Below are 19935 nucleotides of genomic sequence, written 5' to 3'. Positions count from 1 at the left end.
GGTAGATTTCCTCGTTTATCCATTTTTTTATGCATTACGCCGCAAATTGTATACCGTGTATGCAATTTAAATCCTTTGAAGAATACTGTGCATCTCACTGCAATATCGATTTTGAGTATCATTTTAAATGATGTATACCAAATGGTTGACAAAATATCACACTCTCACGCGGCGGTGTCCAAACTTTTTCGTTTGAGGGCCACCTACAGAAAAATGGAAGGACAAAGGGGCCGCTTGAAAATTCTTCAACTTTTTGAAACCCCCTAAAGTCAGTCAAGAAAGCAATTCTATGTTGTTTTTGTCGTCTAGTTTTGTTTTTGTTTTTTCCATTCGCTTTCTGTTTACGGTGTTCATGCAAATAATTGAGGAGTTTTCCGGGTTTCGGGTGTGGCCAACAGCCCTCTTTCTCACCAGAATGGATCCAGCTATACTCTAAACAGCAGCGCAATCTCCACATGCAGAACCAAAAAACTGTAGTCAAGTGACCATTTTTCAGTCACTTGAGCATCATTGCGATGTCTTCATAAATCTGCCATCGAAACCATTTTTGCCCCCCCCCCCGGGGGCAGTAGTTTGAACAGCACTGATCTAGCGCTTTGCTAACCGCGTGGTCTTTCTTATTCCCCCATTGCAGGTTATATCCTCTATTACACCTTGGACAAAAACATGCCAATAGACGACTGGGTCATGGAAACGATTAGCGGCGACCGGCTGACTCATCAGGTGGTCGATCTCAACCTCGACACCGTCTATTACTTCCGGATCCAAGCTAAGAACGCCAAAGGAGTCGGTCCGTTGTCCGAACCCGTTCACTTTAGGACAGCCAAAGGTATGTCGGAATAAAAAAAAAAAGGGGGGGTCATATTCAAGAAAGGAAACAAATTACACCGTGGACAACAAAAGCATTGAAAAGATGTGGCACGTGTGCAAGTGCAAACCTTTATCTACAGTTTGAATGCGCTCCTGTCTTTTTATGGAATTGGTTTGGTTTGTTTATTGAACATAAAACATATACAGTAATAATTTGACAGAAAATAAGGTAGATAAAATAGTAAAAAGAAAGAAATCAGTCTTCATTCAACACAGTTATTATGGTCTTTTGTGAAAACACGCTTTGTTTGTTTTTCAGTGGAGCATCCGGACAAGATGGCCAATGATCAAGGTAGGTCGATTTGGAAAATGACTTCCGGAGGATTACGACTCCGGGAAAAATTGTCAAGAAAACTAATAAGGCGCAAAGAGGAGATAAGATAAGTAGACGAGTCCTTTGAGGGAATGAAAGCGACATAAATAGCGTACGCGGAAAGTTGAAGAAGGAACCTGCGCGGAAAAATGCTTTTCTCATCAAACGCGGAGGAATAAAAGGGCGTCGACGGAGAACTTTTTGTCATTATTTATGCCGACGTACGGGAGACGATTGAAGGGAGCTGAAATGAGCTCGATCTTTATAGACGCTCTGCTCTCGGGTTCTCGTCATCAGTCCCGATAAACTCAAAGCAAATCGGCTTAGGCCGCTAATGAGGGAGCTTCTTTCAGATTCCCACTAGAGTCGCTTCACAGACGCAACAGACATCGAACGGCGCGTGTACTCATGCGGACGTGATGTGGAATTAGCGGATTGTACAGATTAAGAAACATTGGATTCATTCTGCCTTTTATGAAATTGGGGAGGATACGTCAGGCTAAACCTGAGCCCTAAAGACACGCTGCAAACTCCGCTCGCCCCGACACCAAAATAAAAATGCCCCCTGTTTGGGCGGCGAGGGCACGTGCGCCGATCTACGAAAAGAAGGCCCCAAATGTCTCACTTTGACCCCGTGCGGATGAGGAAAGAAAAAAAAAATCCCAAATAAGTCGACACATTCGATACATTTGAAATTCTTGTGTTTTGTTTTCCAGGTCGAGGAGGAGACCACGCCTACTGGCCATCTGATAGCAACCTCGTTGACAGGAGCAGCATAAATGGTAAGATATCAACACAAGGAACGTGACTGAACCGGACTCTTTCCGAATCGGACCCGTTACCTTAGCAGACCACGTTATTATGAGCCAGACCAGCAAGAAGGCGGCAATTTACAATCTGTTTGCATAATTTTCTATTTGCTGTGGTAGTCCGGTGGGTTAAAAAAAAAAAAAAAAAAACAATATCACATCTCATTAATCAGCTTGAACTGTGTGCATTTACGTTTGGAATTTTTATGTTCTCGTGGCAAATTTCCTTGGAGGAAATATGCTGAAGTGCAGAAGCAACAATTCATCACCGTAATGAACTCGCAGCATCACGTGCTGTACTATAAATCACAGTATAATATCCAATCTTGTATTTGATCTCTACATGGACCATTTTATGATCGTCCTTTTTAATTATAATTACGACAATAGTTCTTATTTTCCCATTTTCTTGAGACTGCACCTTTTCACACATTATGATGATATCATCCTAAACGGACTGTCAAATTTTTTTGTCTGCCTGACAGCGGCTGTTTTTTTTTTTTTTTTTTTTTTTTACAAATGAATCACCACTCACTGGATTTTAAAAAAAAAAAAAAAGTTCAAACTCACCTGAACTTTATTTTCGATCACTTCAAAAACAAGCACAGCTGCATACAAAGTGCTGCGCAAAAGGTAAAAATCTGACCTCAATACAAAGACATTTAAAGAATACATGAAGAACAAGAACAGAAAATATTTCTTCGCCGCGGCTCCCCCGTTCGATTGTCATGTTTTGATTGTTTCATAAAATCCTCGCTTCGGGTCCTGAAATTAACGGGCAATAAAATCGCCCCTCAGAATTAGAAAGTTGCTCCTCAAATGAAGTCACTGAAGAGCAAAACTGCTTCTCAAAGACAAAAAAAAAAAAAAAAGGGATTTTGAGCCCTGTGTTTTTATGGTCCGGCTTGAAAACAAGCCAGTCGATGGAGGTCAGGGGTCACTGTCTGTAGCTGCTATTATTTTAAGAGGATCCCTGCAGGCTTTTGGAGACAGATCTGCTGTGTGCGTGTGCGTGTGTGTGTGTGCGCGCGCGCGCGCGCGCTGGTGTGTGGAGCCAAATGTTTTGTGTGCATCGTCGGTGGTGTTCCTGCCAGAGGCGATGATAGATCCATCCTCTCCGACCCGAGCCCTCCCACGCCCGCGGGGATGCCACGTCCCCGAGGGCAAAGGCTCATTCCTCAGGTTGTCCATATTTCATCCGCAACACGTCTTTGTCTTCACATTGCTTGGCTTCCTCTGGCTGAGAAACTACCAGCTGGGACGTTTATCTCTGACCGTTTCCGTCGGGTCGCCGCGATGGCACCTGTTGCCTTCTAATATGAGCTTGTCGGAAAGGCCCCCACGGCAGCGGCGAGCGTTTGCCCGCCGAAGGACGGCGCGACCCAAACTGGATCTAATACAAATGTTATATTCCTCAATATGTTTGAGGTTTTCGCATCATTGACAGGAGCGTATCCAATGGGGCCTCTTTTGGGGCGAGTCTAGTCTACCGAGTTTGGGGATTCCGGTCGCCCTGCCGACAATTTGGGAACAGAAAGTAGACCGCGGTCGGCTTTCGTTCTCGCTGGGGAAAAACCTCGTATCTCTTCTCCATATCGGTCTACGACAGTGTGTTGGAACGAAATGAAAAGGTAGAAAGAATTGAAGGTAGAAGGTGATGAAATCTTCTCTTCGGGAGCTGAAAGTTGCCATTTGCTTTGGTTGGACCGTGCGATGAATTGTGCTTTTCATCGAGAGAGAGAGAGACAAGTGACTTTTGAAAGAGCCGTGAAAGAGCGCCAAGTGGCTTTTTTTTTTTCCTCTCTCTATGTCACAATCATTTCTCTCTTTTCTCAGTGAGAAGGGACTCCCGTTTTTCTTGTTTGCTATTTCATCTTTTCACTCCAGTTTCAGTTTTTGACCCCGTTCACGCTTTCTTTCTGCCGACACTTTCTTGATCTCGCTCTCTAAAATGCCTGCGTGCTTTTCATCTCACAGTTATGGGATATAAATGTTGCCGAGAAAGGGCATCTACTTTGTACTCGGGTAGATTTTTGCTTTTGCGATCGTGACAAGAGCGATACGACAACATGAATTGTTCATGGTGTGTTCCGTCAATCTGGGCTTCTTCTTTTTCAGACTCCCCCGTCGGTCAAATGCATCCGCCGCACGGCAGCGCCACCCCGCAAAATCACGGCAACCTTTTGGTCATCATCGTGGTTTCGGCGGGAGCCGTTACCGCGGTGGCGGCGGCGATCGTGGCCCTCATCTGCACGCGACGCTCCTCCGCCCAACAGCGCAAGTAAGACGCGGATCGCATCTCGGAGGCGTCGGCGAGCCGTCCGTCGATGGCAAACGATTCGCCCTCGCTCGCTATTTTCCTCTTTTTCTTCGGCAGACGAAACGGGGTTTTAGTTCAAAACTTAAGTTTCTTTTTTTTTTTTTCATTTCTTTTTACAAATCTTTTCCTTTTATTCTGCTTTTGTTCCTGTTCCAGCTTGTGTGATCCTTTAAGGGAAAATGTCTTTCAAGTGTACAGTTTGATCGGGGGGGGTTTTTTCTTTCTTTTCTTCCCCCAGGAAAAGAGCAAGCCACAGCGCCAGTAAGCGGAAGGGCAGCCAGAAGGATCTACGACCTCCCGACCTCTGGATCCATCACGAGGAGATGGAGATGAAGAACATCGAGAAAGCGGCCGGCGTGTCCCCGTCTGGGCACGATTCTCCCATCCGGTCTTGCCAGGACCTTCCCCAGGTTGCCCACAGCCAATCGGAGAGCCAGATGGGCAGCAAGAGTAGCCACTCAGGTCCATGACGTGATCTTTCGCGCTTCTCCTAATCGATGCTATTAAAAGCCAGAAAGCGACTTCAGCGTTTCTCTTCTGAGTTCAGTCTCCATTTTAGGAAAATGTAGACCCAGTGAGCTTTTTTCACATTACAGGAGCAGACGGTGATGAGGCGTCAAGTTGTATTTCTACTCTGGAAAGATCCTTGGCTGCCAGGAGGGGAACACGAGGCAAAATGATGATTCCGATGGATTCTCAACCAAGCAACACACGTATGGAATCTATTGCAAACTTGGCTTTGAGCTCCTTTTTTTTTTCTTACCAAAGACAAATAACATGTTCAGGCACATCGTTGGATCCGTGAAGATCTAAAGTCCAATCTGACGTAACGCGTGGGCAGAAATGACCGCGAACCGCAAATGGCAAGCCCGTATATGTCAAAGCAGGCTAAGTCATCGTCGCCGTCGTCGTCCGATGCCGCAATTCACATCATGTGATCGGAATTCGCGTCATCGGCGCTTCATTCATACTGAGAAGCCCAAATATGAAGTCGAGCGGCACTTTGAAATTGGTGAATCGCGGCATGAAATGTTTGGCCTTTGCGATGATCGTTCCTGGCCGTCGAAAGCGACTCCGCGCGAGAGATGCCGCAGCCGCAGCCGCAACCGCTCGTGCCAATACCGTCGCCGTGAGCCTCGGGGCCGCTCGGGATGCATATTCTGAACCGCTGCCCGCAGTTGTGCGTCATCAATGCTTTCTTGGCTTATTTGTTGTGACTTGGCGCCCGGCAAGGTAGCTCAGACCATCGGTCTCATCTTCATCCGGAGAACCGACAGAAATCCACATTGGCACTCCGGGAAAGGGCATCTTTGCCACTCGTTTAGGGGGACGAGGAATCCATTTTAGTTTCGTGATTGATTGATTCGCTGAGTCATCGCTGATTTTCTCATTCCGTATTTTCTCGACAAGAGGGACTCTGCGGCTGGAGATGATTGGCAACAAACCTCTGCCGCGGGCTTTCGATGATCTCCTTTTGGTCCATCTCCGGCGAAAGACTAGTTGTGCGTCAACACGCGGGGTTTTTGCGCGCGCGTACCTTCGGAAGCGCGTCGATTGAACCGGCGACGGAAAAACGGGCGCGTCTTCGGTCGGATGCCGCCGCAAGTCTGGTCTTGTTTGGCTCGCTGCAGTTTTCAGAAATGCAATCGGGTTAGATCAGCAATCGGGTCGGAGCCGCGTGCTCTTATTTGCGCAACGCGTGACTCGGCGGGTGACCGGCTTTGTTTTTGCAACGTGACACGCCACGCTGACTCTTCGTATAAGCGCGCCTGTGATATGTGGGTCACCCAGACGCAGGAAAGGCTTCGGGCTTCCCGCACGCAGACCTGCCCTCCGTCCTCTTATTCGTTCTGTCATTCCATCTTTTTCTCAAAACGAAACTTCCGTCTGAAGACTTTGCTCTCTTTCCTCGTTAATTTGATGAGTGGGAGTCATGCGCGTGCGGCTCGGTTTTGGTTTTCGGGCTTGGAAGCAGTTTGTCATTGATTACACACTACGGGTAGTATTGGGACAGATGATTGATCACAAACCTGATCTTCATACTTTAGCGATGGGCATCACAATGGATGACCCCGTGATCAATGTGGGGCTTAACGGAGGCGAAATAACTTGACTCGGCTGGAACCCGCAGAGTCTCCGTTGAGCGGGCTTGCTTGCAGTCGACTTCTCGATGAGGCCGACTTTGGAACACTTTGTTGTTTCCGCTCAGGTTCTTTGGCCTGCGGCACAGCGAGCGATGAGGTTAAAAAAAAAAAAAACGGACTGAAAGTTGCGCCGTTTTCATCGGTGATCGGCCGCCAGCCACTAGTTTGCGGTTCTAAAATTGAACGGTCGGTGAAGGGGCGTGGCAAAGTCACGGGTGTTCACGGCAGATCAAACTTGCCGTTTCATATGGCATGAGCTTTCGCAATCGAATCGATGTCACTCACGAGCGAGATTTAAATGGCCGCCGCCGCCGCCATTGCTCAGCTAACTTAATGAAGCATAATCTCGTGTTCTTAACTCTCGTTATTATTTCAAACTGTATTTCTGCACCTGGGGATGAAGGAGCGAAGCTCGGAGAGTCTCTTGTTACGTTTGAGCGCAGGGATTTTCTTGGATGAGTTCCGTGGGGAGCGGCATGTTTCAAGTGCGGAAGCAATATTTCTTACTTGCCACATTTGAGACGTTGGCGGCGTCGAAGGCGGCTTCTCGCTTGACTCGTCCGGGCTTTGGCATCGCTCGGACCCTCTCCCTGCCTCTCGCTCACACATACAAACGCACAAATCTCCATTAACCCGCACCTGCCCTACTGCCACGAACCGATCAATAATCTCAGTCAATAACATCTGCGGTCATCTCGCTGCTGTAATCAAACTCTGCTTTGCTTCAAGTGATCACGAGCGGACCCACGCAATACTCCAAACGCGCACGCAAAGGCGCCCTAATCTCTTGAAAGCCGCCGATCGCAGCCTCGCCGCTTTCAATTAATCAATCGTTTCCAATCCACGCACGTATTGATCAGAGTTTAGTGGAATCGGACCTGGAGGCCGGCGAACCTCGGCGCGGTTTGTCCTTTACTGTGACCAAAGCAAAAAGCTTTTCGGGCGCGAACCTTTTTGAGACGTCAACATTTCTGTTTTCTCTTGACGTTCCGTTTCTTGGCGAGGCAAAATCGCCTCGTCCGTCTCGTGAGCATCGCACTCGCAGAACCTTCGCGGACTGCATGAAACACGCTGCATGATTTTGACGTCTAGAGTCGTTTGTGATATTCGTACCGACCGCCGTCCTGTTCTTTTTTTTTTTTTTTTCCAGCGGTGGTCAGCGCCATTCCGGTGCCATCTCTGGATTCCTCTCAGTATCCCGGTATACTTCCTTCGCCTTCGTGCAGCTTCAGCCACACCAAATTCAGTTTAAGACCGATGCCTTTCCCCAGCCTGACTGTGGACAGAGGATACACGCAAGGTAAAACCGCAAAAAACACAAACCCGCTGTCGTAAAATACGGCAGAGGAACCTCGGGGGGGCGGGGGGGGGGGGGGGGGTGACGGCCGACCGTCGTTCGGAACGATTCGGGTCACGGCCAAAGTTGCCATTGAAAAAATGAATCGATTCGGGGTACTCTTTTTCCAATTTGCGGTCTTGGCGTGGAACGTTGCGCTTCTTTTCGCAGCGTGTCGCCATCGCGGATCGCAGAGCACAATGCCGCCGCGGGACGGAAGAAATCAAATGAACCCAGCTAACCCTTCCTCCCGTCTTGCTCCTCGTCTTATTTGAGGCCATTTTACTTGCGAGCCAAACGATGCCGTTGGGAGCAGTAATTCAATCATCGCCTAATTTCCGGTCAGCTCGTACCAATGGCGCGCGGTGAGAAACAATAAGAAGCTTCGGAGTCATTCAATTAGCCGACACCCTGGGAGGGGGGGTGCCGATCGCTGGCAACAGAATGCGGTTACAACGAAACCACACTTGAGACTCTTGTCCGTCACACCTCGTGTGACGTTATAAACAGCCCCAGGGCTGTAGGCGCTTGAGTGTTGGACATATCACAAGTCCTTGATAAATTCTCTCAGACCAACTTTATCGGACAAACATCGATGTGGGGGGGGCGATCGACCGCAGTAATGTATACGGAAAGTAGCCGCTCCCAATTAGGTTTGTTAAAAGGCTGGTTCAGCCAGCTCTCATTCACAAGTCACAAATGTTGGGTAACATTTAAAGTGTCAGTGCCTACCCGGCTGTCCAATTTGACAACCTTTAATGAAGTCAAATTGGGGAGATTTTAGCCTGCGGTATGCGGGTGTGTGGTGGACAGACATGATGTGTATGTGGTTCATTTGTTTATTTGAGGTAAGACCAGCCAAAAAGGAGAAAAATAATCAAGCATCTGAAGTCGTCGGCTGAAACACTTTGTTATCCTTCACCATTTTTTTTTTCCATGTAATGATTGTTTTTTTCTGTTGCGCTTTGAGATGGAGCCCGTCCAATTTGTCTTTGGCGAAATGACGGACAAAATCTCCTCGGAGGGCTCGACGAGTCAAAATAGGAAAATGGCACGGCAACACATCAAAGCTGAAATCTGATTGGACAAAAAAAAAAAAAATAATAATAATAATCAAACCACAGAGGACTGGAATGGAAGTCCCGCAGTCAAGACATTCGCAATGACTGAAGGCAAAAGACCGTTGGAAATAAATGATGTGCGCTCATCTAAGTTCAAATCATGTATCCTGTGTTCTTTCCTCTCCGCCATCGGTCTGCGTGGCCTTCGTCAGTCATATCCACCGACGCTTCCAGCAATCCTCTTCTGCAGCAGCAGTCCCCGCCTCCGCAGCCGACTCCCCTCCTACCTGGCTCCTCCGTGAGCGCCGGCGAACACGTTCCAGGTATGGGCCCGGTTCCCGGGGCCCCCGCCGCCACTCCCGCCGTGGCGTCGGAGGAATCGCAGGCGGGCGCGAGTCGGACTATCCCGACCGCGTGTGTGCGACCAAGTCACCCGCTGAGAAGCTTCGCGAATCCGCTCCTGCCGCCCCCGATGAGCGCCATCGACCCCAAGGTGTACACCTCCATGCTGCCGCAGTCCAGTAAGTGCAAATGCTTTCTTTGGACATTTAGTATTGCTTTACTAAACGCCCTCGCCGCGTATGAAGAGTAGCCTTGAATATTTTGTGACGGTTGAGGCTTAACGTTTCTCCAAGTTACACAGATTCAAAGTGTGCATTGTTGTTTCCCTAAAATAATCTCCAAAAATGGAGAGCGTAGCTCAGGTATTTCGGTAGGTAGTCTAATGTGTACGAGACTCTCGTGTTTTGTGCAGATATTTGCAGATTTTTGTCCACTTGGGGCCACCATCCTTACCTTCTAAAGTCTTGTATGTGTGACCACGGTTACCGTCACTTTAAAAGCACCGAGCCTCTGCCGCACGGCGTGGCAGGTAAACATCGGCCATCGCGTGGCTTTTGTTTTCCGAGTGGTGGTGTTTTTTTTTTCATTCCAAAAGAAGCTTGGGAACTTGCTACGCTGTTGGCGGTTGTACGAAAAACGAGAAGAAGCGCAGCCTGTGGATTTGCTGATGAAACGGCGATAAAATAAATGCCGTTTATGAAGCCTAAACTAGTTGTTCAACATGATTCAAATTGATGTCGCCTTCAACAGATGCGCAGCATCTTCTAGCTTTCCTTCTTATGTCTCCTGCCGCCATTCTTTCTTATCACGTGCAGCCCGTGAGCCCAAAATCACCGGACCGCGTGCGTACTTGTGCGAAGGCCCAGCTGCAATACGCTTGCGGATTGCGTCGGTGGCGATGAGCGGCGTGCGTGGGCGCCCGCTTCCATTCTGGTTGTGTTTACGCGCGGCCAGGTGGCCTCAGATTAACATTGATTTTCAGCTCCGAGGAACCTCTTGCACGGAAAAAAAAAGCAAGCCCGCGGCGCTACTCGGCTCATCTAAAGACCCTAAGAACGACCATCAAAGGCCTCCATCAGCCCACAATCCTCCCGGGCGCCCCACAATACCCCCCCCCCCACACACACACACACACACGAGCCCACACAAAGTCTCCTAACAAGGCAGAATAATGCTGCATCAAGCCAGCGCGTTTGTTTTTAGTCTTGTTTATGTTTATCCTGGGGTGAATGACTCCCTCGGTGCAAGCAGATTTCTTTTTTTTCTTTTTTTTTTTTTGGGTGAGGGGGGGGGGGTGTGGGGGGAGGTTGTGTTTGTTTTTTTTCTTTTAATTGGACTCTTGTGGCGAGGTGGCACTATGAGAACCACGGCCATACATTTATTTTTTTAAGGTAAACATAATGCTGAACATTAGGTGGCCTATTCTGACGCACAAAGTAGATCGAAGTGGACGCATGTACTCAAACGTTCTCAGGTGAATTTGAAGTAAAAGCAAAATGACGTCATCGCCTCTGCTTCATTTGGGGCTTTCGATGCAGATGAGCTAAGAAGGGTCTGCGTGTGTAGGGGAGCGTCGAGGGGGGGGCGGGCGGGGAGTCGCGTTTTACGGTGGAACGGTCGTACCGTAGCTTCCGTTTTCAAGACATTTTAAAAACCAAATGGGCAACTTTGAATTTCTTTCGGATTTTCTCTAAATCCGTTCGGCGTCGTCACAACGCTGAACAAATGCTTTACACGACGTTTAAAAAAAAAAAAAAAATTCTCTCTCATTCAAATTGCAAAGATAACATTTTGATGTTTTCAAAAATTCTTTCTAACCACGCGTGATGGAAATCAATCTCGTTTCGCTGCCGGTGACTCCATAAATATGCATCTAAAAATGGCATCTCAAATGATGCTCCCGTTTTCCTGACAGGCAAACGGCTTCCTTTTTAATTTTGTTCTTCGTCCATCTTCCAGGTCATCCGACAAGAGCCGTGGACATGCTTTGCCGCCGTATCTCATTTCCACTTACGTTGTAGTCGCCACAAATTCATAACATTGTCTGACGTGGTAGAACCTGCCGCCGATTGGTTTTGTTTGAACCGTCGCGCAAAGTGATATGACATGAACATGCGCGCTGTTGTCAAACGGCAAAAAAGATTCGCATTTAATGGAAAACGGCCTGTTGGATATGTTGCTGGCAGATTGCTTCACTGACACCAAAAGACGGACGGGCAGGTGTGCTTTAATTCGATTTTGATGAGGAGGGGGGGAAAAAAATGAACCTCTACGTCATCTAAATTGAAAAGAGTTATGCGGAGCTCCTCTGCGAGTGCTGGGCAACGTGTTAGAGGGGCCGTAGGAAACGGACGGATCAAACAGACGCAACAAACGACGCCGAAAACGAGGAAATGCCAAACTCCTCCGTGAGCTGTTGGGAGTTGACTGCGCCTCCAGCGACGCCACTTTTCGTCTTTTACTGTATTTACTTCAAAGCATCCTCGGGATCGATAAGAGCTCCCCCCCCCCCCCCCATCTTCGGCTCGGGGTGCTTTATATCTCTCGATCTTTCACCTCGGCCCAGACAAACAGACAGACGGCACCGATGTGACCCCCTGGCAGTCATTTCACACCTTCACTCTGACGTGTTTGGTAAATATATCCGCCTCTCTTAGCAGACGAGCCGCCAATCTACACCCACCTCCGCCTTTCACTGACAAATCCCCCGGGACTCAGCCAGACACCATAAAACTGTCTTTTATGGGGGTGGGAGAGGCGGGGGGGGGGGGGGGGGGGGGGGGTTCCGCCGCGGATGCGGAACCTAGAGCGGCATAATGCTGCAGTGCATTGTGGGTTACCCGGCAAGTGTTTTATTTTCTAGAGCTCAGGTGAGTGAGTTTGGTCCGCCAACAGGTGCGCAAGTGTCATGCGACTCTTTTTGTTGCACGACATTTTGAGGTATGTGCTAAGCCTTCAAGCGGATTGCTCACAGAATATCGTCGGAAGATAGGAATATGCCATATGGAGTGATGTATTGATTAGTCGTTTTATGAAACCAATTCTGAGCACTGAAGGGTCTGGTTTTCGGTCTGTCTGTTTGTCCTGTTGCCCCCCCCCACAACCCCCCTCTTGTCAAATCCATTTGTGCTCCCGGATGAATTGGTCGATGGTTAGTCGGTCAGACAAATGACTGCGGGGCTCAGACTTCCGTTTCTTGTTTGACGGTCCACTTAGTCGCGTATGAACATCGTCATTTAGAGCAATCGATGTCAGTTGCGTGTCATCACAGAAATCCGTTCGGAGAGCGAATCGTTCCCTTGATACGGCTTGGCGAGATGCCGCTCGGCAACATTTTCCGGCTTGATCATCTGAAAACTCACCTATTGGCTGTTCTGTGCTCAGGCCAAAGCCTCGTCCGCGATCAAAAGACTGCTGTGGCCCCCCCGCCCCCCCCCCCCATCTGCTTGCATCGAGGTGCAATTGTTTTGAACTGAGCGCAGAGCTTTCATTCATTCGCGCGACAACCTCGTCTAATACGATATTATAATAATTCTCTTTTTTGTTGTTTTTGCCTCGGTGGTGTGTTGAAGTCAAAGGTCTTCCCTTTTTCCACAGCTGGTAGCCTTCCAAAGCCTCAGGTGAAGACGGCTTCTCTGGGTCAGGCGGGAAAGGCTCGATCGCCTCTGCTTCCCGTCTCGGTTCCGACGGCGCCCGACATACCGGAGGAAGGAGGAACCAAACCCGCGGAGGATTCAGCTGCCAACGTAAGTCGAGACCAAAGCTGGGCTGCAAATGTTGACGACTGGCCCACAACATGGGAGAGAGAGCTTTTGTAGGGAGGTTGGGGGGGGTGGGGGGGGGGATTTGGGTGGGAAGGAGGGAGAGGAGAGCGGAAAGTGAAGAGAAAATCACGAGATGAAGTGAAGGGGTGCCGGATGTCGAAACGTGTTAAATATTCATGTCTACTCAATGACAATAGAACGGGACAAGTGGTTGCCATGACGACAAAAAAAAAAAAGGAGAGGACAGTCCATGAAAAAGACGGAAAAGTCCAGAAGCAAGGGAAGGAGGAGGCGGATGAGAGGATGAAGGGAAAAAGAAGGGCGGTCGCCATGACAACAGGAGGGGCTCTTGGAGAAGGACAGAGAAGAGTGACGAAGAAGTGAAAGGAAAAGCAGTTGAAACGAGAGGTGTCGAAAAAAGGGAATCAACTTGAGAGTTTGTGGGGGGGGGCAGGGTCAAAGGTCAGCAGTGCTTTTTCTTCACTTTCTGCAACTCCTCCTTCCATAAGGGGAGGACTTGAATGCAGGCTAAAAAAACGTCTTTATTTGCATGCTCCTAAATTGAGTGTCTTGGAATGTGACAAAAGCACCATACCGATTTCCAAATCGCCAGCAATTCTCGACATGGACAACCAATATAAGGACTCGGTGGAATCTTCTGAAGTCTCCCGTCATTTGCCCCCCCCCCGCACCCCGCGCCCCCCTTCGCTCATGAAGATCTTACACAGTATTTAGCGGCTGCCAAATATTTCTTTGGGTTTAGTGTACTGCTGGGTAACAGGCAATGAATCCAGGTCAGCTGGCAATCAGGGACAAAATGAACGCACGTTTGGTCCGGTCGATGACGAGCCCCGGGTCAATACCTCCGATCAAAAAAAGAACTCTGCTCTTAATAGCTGCTTTTTTTCTCTCTCTCTCTCTCTTCATTGGAAGTGGATGAAGAAGACTTGAATAAGTTTTGAAATCATCAAAGGATCGTATTTATTCATCATCGTTTCAACAAAAATTGGCGCAAAATTGTTCTTTCAGCGCCGTGTGTTACGCTTGTCCTCTTCGGTTGACTTGAGTGCCGCGCGATGTCTCCTGGTGACGCTTTGTGTCAGGCCAACAGTCACGCGGCGTTTTTTTTGTTTTGTTTTGTTTTGTGTTGTTTTCTTCTGCTCTGTTTTTCAGGTTTATGAGCAGGACGACCTTTCGGAGCAGATGGCCAGTTTAGAAGGGCTGATGAAGCAGCTCAATGCCATTACCGGCTCGGCCTTCTAAAGCTTCCATTTTAGAAGCCCTCGCACCCGCCCGCCCCCCCCCCCCTCCCCCTCCCACCTCCCTCGTCTCCCCCAGAGCAGGAACGCTCCTTCAAGCTTTGATGTCGCCGACAGTGCGTTGACAAACGGCGGCAGCGTCTCGAGTTTGACGCCGCCGCCGGGGACCGCGGCCTTCCCTTTCAACTGGATTCAACCCCGTCCGACATCATCGAGTGCAGGAACAAGACCGCGATGGAGCGGCTTCCCCGGTGGGACTTTTCAACCTCAAACGAACAAAACTCGGAACCCACCTCCTTGACTCAATGAACCAGAGGGCAGAAAAGGAAGACATTTGGAGCATCTTCCCGCTTTCTCTTCTTAGCGGTATTTATTAGCTCCTCGTTCTTCTCCTCCGCAACTCGGTTACTGTGACTGTACCTCAATTCCTTTTCATGACAGCCCTTGGGAGCGTCCCCCCCCCCTCCATCCCTCCCCCCACTATTTCGACTCCGCCTTCACACAAGCGCATTGAGGCAACGTGAACATGCTTTGCCGCGCGGAACAGTGGGTGTCAAATTCTTCAACCTTTCTGCATTTCTTTTGGCCTTGTCTTTTCCTGCCGCAAGGCCTCTGACATTTTGGGGGCCTTTTTCCATCCGTCAAGGTTTCATCCTTCCAAATGCGGATCCCCCCTTTTTTTTTGTTGTTGTTGTTGTTGTTGTTGTTTCCTTAAATACCGGAGCTCTGGCTGAACAGAAAACTCTTTGGTTCGTTTGTCCCGAGTCATCTGTCGACTCGGCATCGACCGCCGCGCTTGACGAGCGCCTTTGGTCCCGCAAGACCAGACAAACTCTGCAAACGGGCTTGACGGAAAAAGTGTCGTTGCCAAAAAAAAAAAAAAAAAGGGAAGCTCACAACAGCCTTCTTTTCAAATTCAAGGCCGACGTTTTCACTGACAGTTTTGTACTGGCCGTTGGCGAAACACAGTCCGATCATCAGGGCGGAAAGAAAAGGCGCCACACTTGCTGGCGGTCTCGCTTTGGACCACCGCAAGTCTGTCGGTTGAATGTTGCTGCGAAGGTTTATTCCAAACAATGGTGAGAATCTGATGATTGCCTATTTTTTTAACTTATTTTTCACAACCAGTATTCATGTTCAGTGGGGTTGGGGGCGGGGGGGGGGGGGTCTTCTTCATGAGTTCCTATGAACAAACATTTGTTACCGTCTTCAGTCTCGCGTGCCCGCGCGGTCACAACTTCAGTTTGCGTTCACCTCAGTGGGGGCCTGCTTTTTATATCAAATCCGGAAAAAAAAAAAACGAAATATGAACGCAAACATAATTCGCAACGGTATTTTTCACTGTTTCTATTTAGTTTGACAAATTGCCAAGAGCGCGGCGGGCCACCGCTCAGCACGTCCGCTTCGCGGCGGTGAGGTGCGAGCTTCGATTCCGGCCTTCCTGCGCGGAGTTTGCGTGTTCTCCCCGCGCCTACTTGCCCACGTTCCAAAAAACACGCACGGCAGGCCCATTGAGCGCTCGAAATTGTCCGTCGGTGAGAGCGTGAGCGCGGATGCTAGTTGGTCTCTGTGTGCCCTGCGAGTGGCTGGCAACCGGTTCAGGGTGTCCCTCCTGCCAACTGCCCGAAGACAGCCGGGATCGGTTGGTGCCATTTTTTTGGGGGGGTGGGGGGTGCGAGCAGTTGTAACGAACCTTGCTCTTCAAATCTGCAGTATTTTGCGGCCTTTCAACTACTTTGTGTGGACAGCAGAAGGGAAATGTGTCCAATTCAACGGGTCATGAGCACAGCCTGGTTTTTTTTTTGTTCGCTGTTGCCACCGACGAGAAGCATTTGCGAAGTTCCGCGGGGAAAGGCAGCGGCAGCCAGTTTTGGCAGCCACCTCAAAAATTCTGCCGTTTTTCAAAACATCAAATCATCTTTGAGGAGCGCATTTGTTTGGAGCTCGGCCGTGCGATGAAGCGACCCGAAAAAGGGGGGAATGAACGCAATTTTTGTGTGCGGAAAAACAGAAACAAAAGCGCCTTGGCTTGAAAATGACGAGACATTCATTAATCAAGTGAGGTGAAGAAAGCGAGCCATCGGTCGGCTCCGCATTTGACCGCGTAGCCCTGTTCTCCATATTGTAATTGACGGACCTTTATCCGGGCGCGATGAAAAAGGCGAATCCTGCGGGAGGGAGAGCGAGCGCGCTGAGGCGCCCGAGCCGCATTGATATTCAGAGGTGGCTTGCATGTGCGAGCGGCCCGCGGAGGAACCGGGCGGCGAATTCATTAGAAAGACGTTGCAAACATTATGATTCAAGCTCACGCTCACCGAGCCGTAACGGTGGCGGGGGAAGAGTCCCGGGGGGGCGTGGGGGGCTAAGAAAGGTAACATCTCTGCAGAATGGATGCGGGGATGAAAGGTGACAGAGGGCAAGGCGTGCGGCCGGCGTGCGGATCAAACTCATCAACCTGCTCCGGGAAATGAATCCACTCTCAGCTAAGCGCTTACACCCCCCCCCCCCCCCACCCAAGTGTCATCCTCCTCCTCCTCCGTCACTCTGACAGCAGAGCGGGAAAATAGTCAAACATGAAAGAAGATTTAGAAAAGGCGTGTAAGACACAAGGATGTGTTAGGGATTATTTTTTTTCCCCTCCCCTGTTGTGTGAAAATGTCCAATGCTCACACTTAATATTCAAGATACGAAGGCGCCGTCGCTTCCTTTCGTATTCATACGTCAACTGTTTGTTGCGTGCATCGGTGTCCGCCGGGCAACGTGCAGAGGTCGCCTGATTCTGGAGCATTTCAACGAGTTACATCTGTCTTGATTTCAATCAGTGAAATTAGCTTTTTTCTTTTTTTTTTTTCTTTTTTAATAGAAGTTTCAGCTGCAAACTTTATGGCTTTTGTGGCAAATCCAAGAGAATCATCTCTTGGCTTTTAAGCACAGCAAAAAAGGAAAATACTGTAGGCTATATTCTGACATCAGTAGAACCGGCACATTGAATGACTGTAAAGTCTCCGTTGGATGCTGAACGTAAAGAGTCCAAAGGGAAGAGAAACTCTCTCATTACCAAAAGCCCCAGTCAAATTTTTGAAGTTTTAACGGATGAGGAAAACCCTTCAGTCGTGATGGTCGACATAAAACAGAATGGGAACTCGTTGAAAAGAAGAAAAGACAAAGGCCCAGACGACGTCATTCTCAATGTTAAGATTCTGTCGTTATTTTGGGGGGGGAAAGAAAGGAACATTTTTATGTGATGCTGACATTCGCTTCCTGTCTGTTTCATGATATCAAGGCTTCCCTTTATCAGTCATAAATATTAACATTGACTGGTTTTATTTGTGGGGGGGGGGGGGTTGTCTCCCGTTTGTGTGTTTGACTGTAGAGAAACATGTTGCTGCAGCAGAAGTACATTGCAGGCCACTGCTGATTTTTTTCTTCTTTTTTTTTTACTGTGCATACCTCCACTCGAGTAGCAGTAACTTTTTATACTCAGATTTAATATATTATTGTTATTTGTATCATGGACTTAATTATCAGTGATCCTGAAGATGTTTATTTATAACCATGTGACATTTCTGCAAATGTGCGTTTTGTTTAGTAAAGAGGGAGAAAAAGAAAAGAAAAATTGCACTTTGGCGTTTTTGTCGATTTGTGTTGGCTCGCGGCCTTCAAAGGTGTCCTTTCTTCCCAACAGGTAGCTAAAATGGTTTGCCGCCAAAGTGGTCCCTGCCGTGGACACACAGTCACCGCCGTTTCATGTTTGGTTCGGTCTAAACTTTGAGGTTCTCATCTATGCAGTTATCCTTTATCATAATAATCGTCAGCATAATAAAGTATGTATGATAATAATATCCTCTGACCGGTGTGACGACATAAGTGATGTTTTGTTGCTCACATTAAATACCTCATTGAATATTTTGCGTGGAGGGAAAGCTATTTGAAGAATAGCCGGAGAATTTCTTTGTTTATTTGTTTTCTTTATTTGGTATGCTTGTACCCCCCCCCCCAACCCCCCAATGTGAGCATGATGTCCTCTGTTCCTGACTTTCAACGATGCCAACTGCAACAGTAATCCCAGAAACATTTTTAGTTTCATAAGCTTAAATTTCATGACACGCGGAAGGCAACTTTGTTCTTTTTTTGGTTTCCAGCCAGCGCAGAAAAGCACGGCATCTGTCAGTAACGACCTCAAACTTGCCGCGTGGTGACTGTGTCAAACTCAGAAACGCCACGCAGATGTGCTTAGATGAGCATTCGGGAGAAGATGTCGGTTGTTACAAATGAGAGAAGTTACAAAGAAAAAATAAAATAAAATAAACACTGACAGAGTCGAGTCGGCCAGCGGCAGACGATATGAAGGTGGTCTGATTTTGGTCTGCGGCGGCCGAGAAAAAAAGACGGTGCGGGTGCGGTGATGAACAAGAAGAAAGTAATTGTGTCTGAATAGAAAGAGAAAAAGAAAAGGAGAATTGGACTCCACTCGGGCCAAAGGGCCAAATTAAAACTGCGCTTATCTCCGGCACGCACAGACAATGACTTTCTTCCATCCCAAACATCAACAGAGAAGCTGGCAGATGGGCAGCTCGGGGTCAATACTTTGACGCCATCCTTTTCAAAGTTCCATCCTAGAGTCATTCGAACCAAACTAGCTTTGTAGCTGCAACGTTTTTGTGTTTTTCTCCATCTGAACCAGAGACGAGATGGTGATGTGTATCAGATCAAATGGAGGGAGATTTCTATCCACAATCTTGTATAAGACAGCGGGTTTTGTAACGCACTGTAGAACCGACCCATGGTCCTTTTTATAGAAATGTGATTTCAATGTGGCATTTTTGTTCAATAAAAGTTTTGATACGACAGCAATACAGATTTATCCGTCCCATGTAAGTGAATCGTCAAGTCGTGACAGTGCGATGGAAGCGGAGGTGTGAACACCCCAACGCCTGCCGTTGACATGTGCCATGTTCAAGCCGTAAGGCTAAAAACTCAACGTTTGTTGCTCAATGAGAATCAGTGCTGCTTTGGGGGACTTGGGGAAGCAAAAGGATGACATCAGCTATAGAAAAGTGACTGCTCGCTGCCTACAACTCTTCCAAATTCAAACCATGTTCATGAAGGCGTTTTTAGCCCGAAAAAAAACACCATGTCTGCTCAGGCATTTTTGGCCGAAAAAAAAGACCATGTATAGGAAGGCTTTTTTTGCATTACAAAAACGAGCATGTACAGTAAGGCGTTTTTAGACGAAAAAGACGAACGAGCATGTATAGGAAGGGTTTTTTTTGCTCCAAAAAAAAAACGACCACGTATAGGAAGGCGTTTTTAGCTGAAAAAAACGACCATGTATAGTAAGGCATTTTTAGCCGAAAAAAAACGTCCATGTATAGTAAGGCGTTTTTAGCCGAAAAAAACGTTCATGTATAGTAAGCCGTTTTTAGCCGAAAAAAACGACCATATATAGTAAGGCGTTTTTAGCCGAAAAAAACGACCATGTATAGTAAGGCGTTTTTAGCCGAAAAAAACGTCCATGTATAGTAAGGCGTATTTTGCCGAAAAAAACGACCATGTATAGTAAGGCGTTTTTAGCCCGAAAAAAACGACATAGTATAGTAAGGCGTTTTTGCCCCGAAAAAAACGACAGTATAGTAAGGCGTTTTTAGCCCGAAAAAAACTACGTAGTATAGTAAGGCGTTTTTGCCCCGAAAAAAACGACCATGTATAGTAAGGCG

The 19935-nt window shown here is 48.0% G+C and overlaps 1 protein-coding gene across 3 annotated transcripts in view; it reads left to right on the top strand.

Annotated features, from left to right (window-relative positions):
• dcc (DCC netrin 1 receptor) overlaps positions 1-19066 on the top strand; it is a 93094-nt gene extending 74028 nt beyond the window's left edge. For all 3 annotated transcript variants that reach the window (XM_086134968.1, XM_086134967.1, XM_086134966.1), the window contains 10 exons: positions 635-829; positions 1130-1162; positions 1900-1965; positions 4111-4273; positions 4551-4774; positions 4909-5025; positions 7607-7756; positions 9066-9374; positions 12793-12941; positions 14133-19066. In XM_086134968.1, the coding sequence (XP_085991094.1) occupies positions 635-829; positions 1130-1162; positions 1900-1965; positions 4111-4273; positions 4551-4774; positions 4909-5025; positions 7607-7756; positions 9066-9374; positions 12793-12941; positions 14133-14222 (1496 nt within the window). In that variant the 3' untranslated portion in view covers positions 14223-19066. The remainder of the gene's footprint in view (positions 1-634; positions 830-1129; positions 1163-1899; positions 1966-4110; positions 4274-4550; positions 4775-4908; positions 5026-7606; positions 7757-9065; positions 9375-12792; positions 12942-14132) is intronic.
• Positions 19067-19935: the final 869 nt, after the last annotated feature.

Source organism: Hippocampus guttulatus, chromosome 17 (assembly GCF_054856545.1).
Source record: "Hippocampus guttulatus isolate MCC_2025c chromosome 17, RoL_Hgut_1.0, whole genome shotgun sequence".
Lineage (NCBI taxonomy): Eukaryota > Metazoa > Chordata > Actinopteri > Syngnathiformes > Syngnathidae > Hippocampus > Hippocampus guttulatus.
Note: the sequence above shows the minus strand (reverse complement) of the source record. Positions and strands in the feature narration are given on the sequence as shown.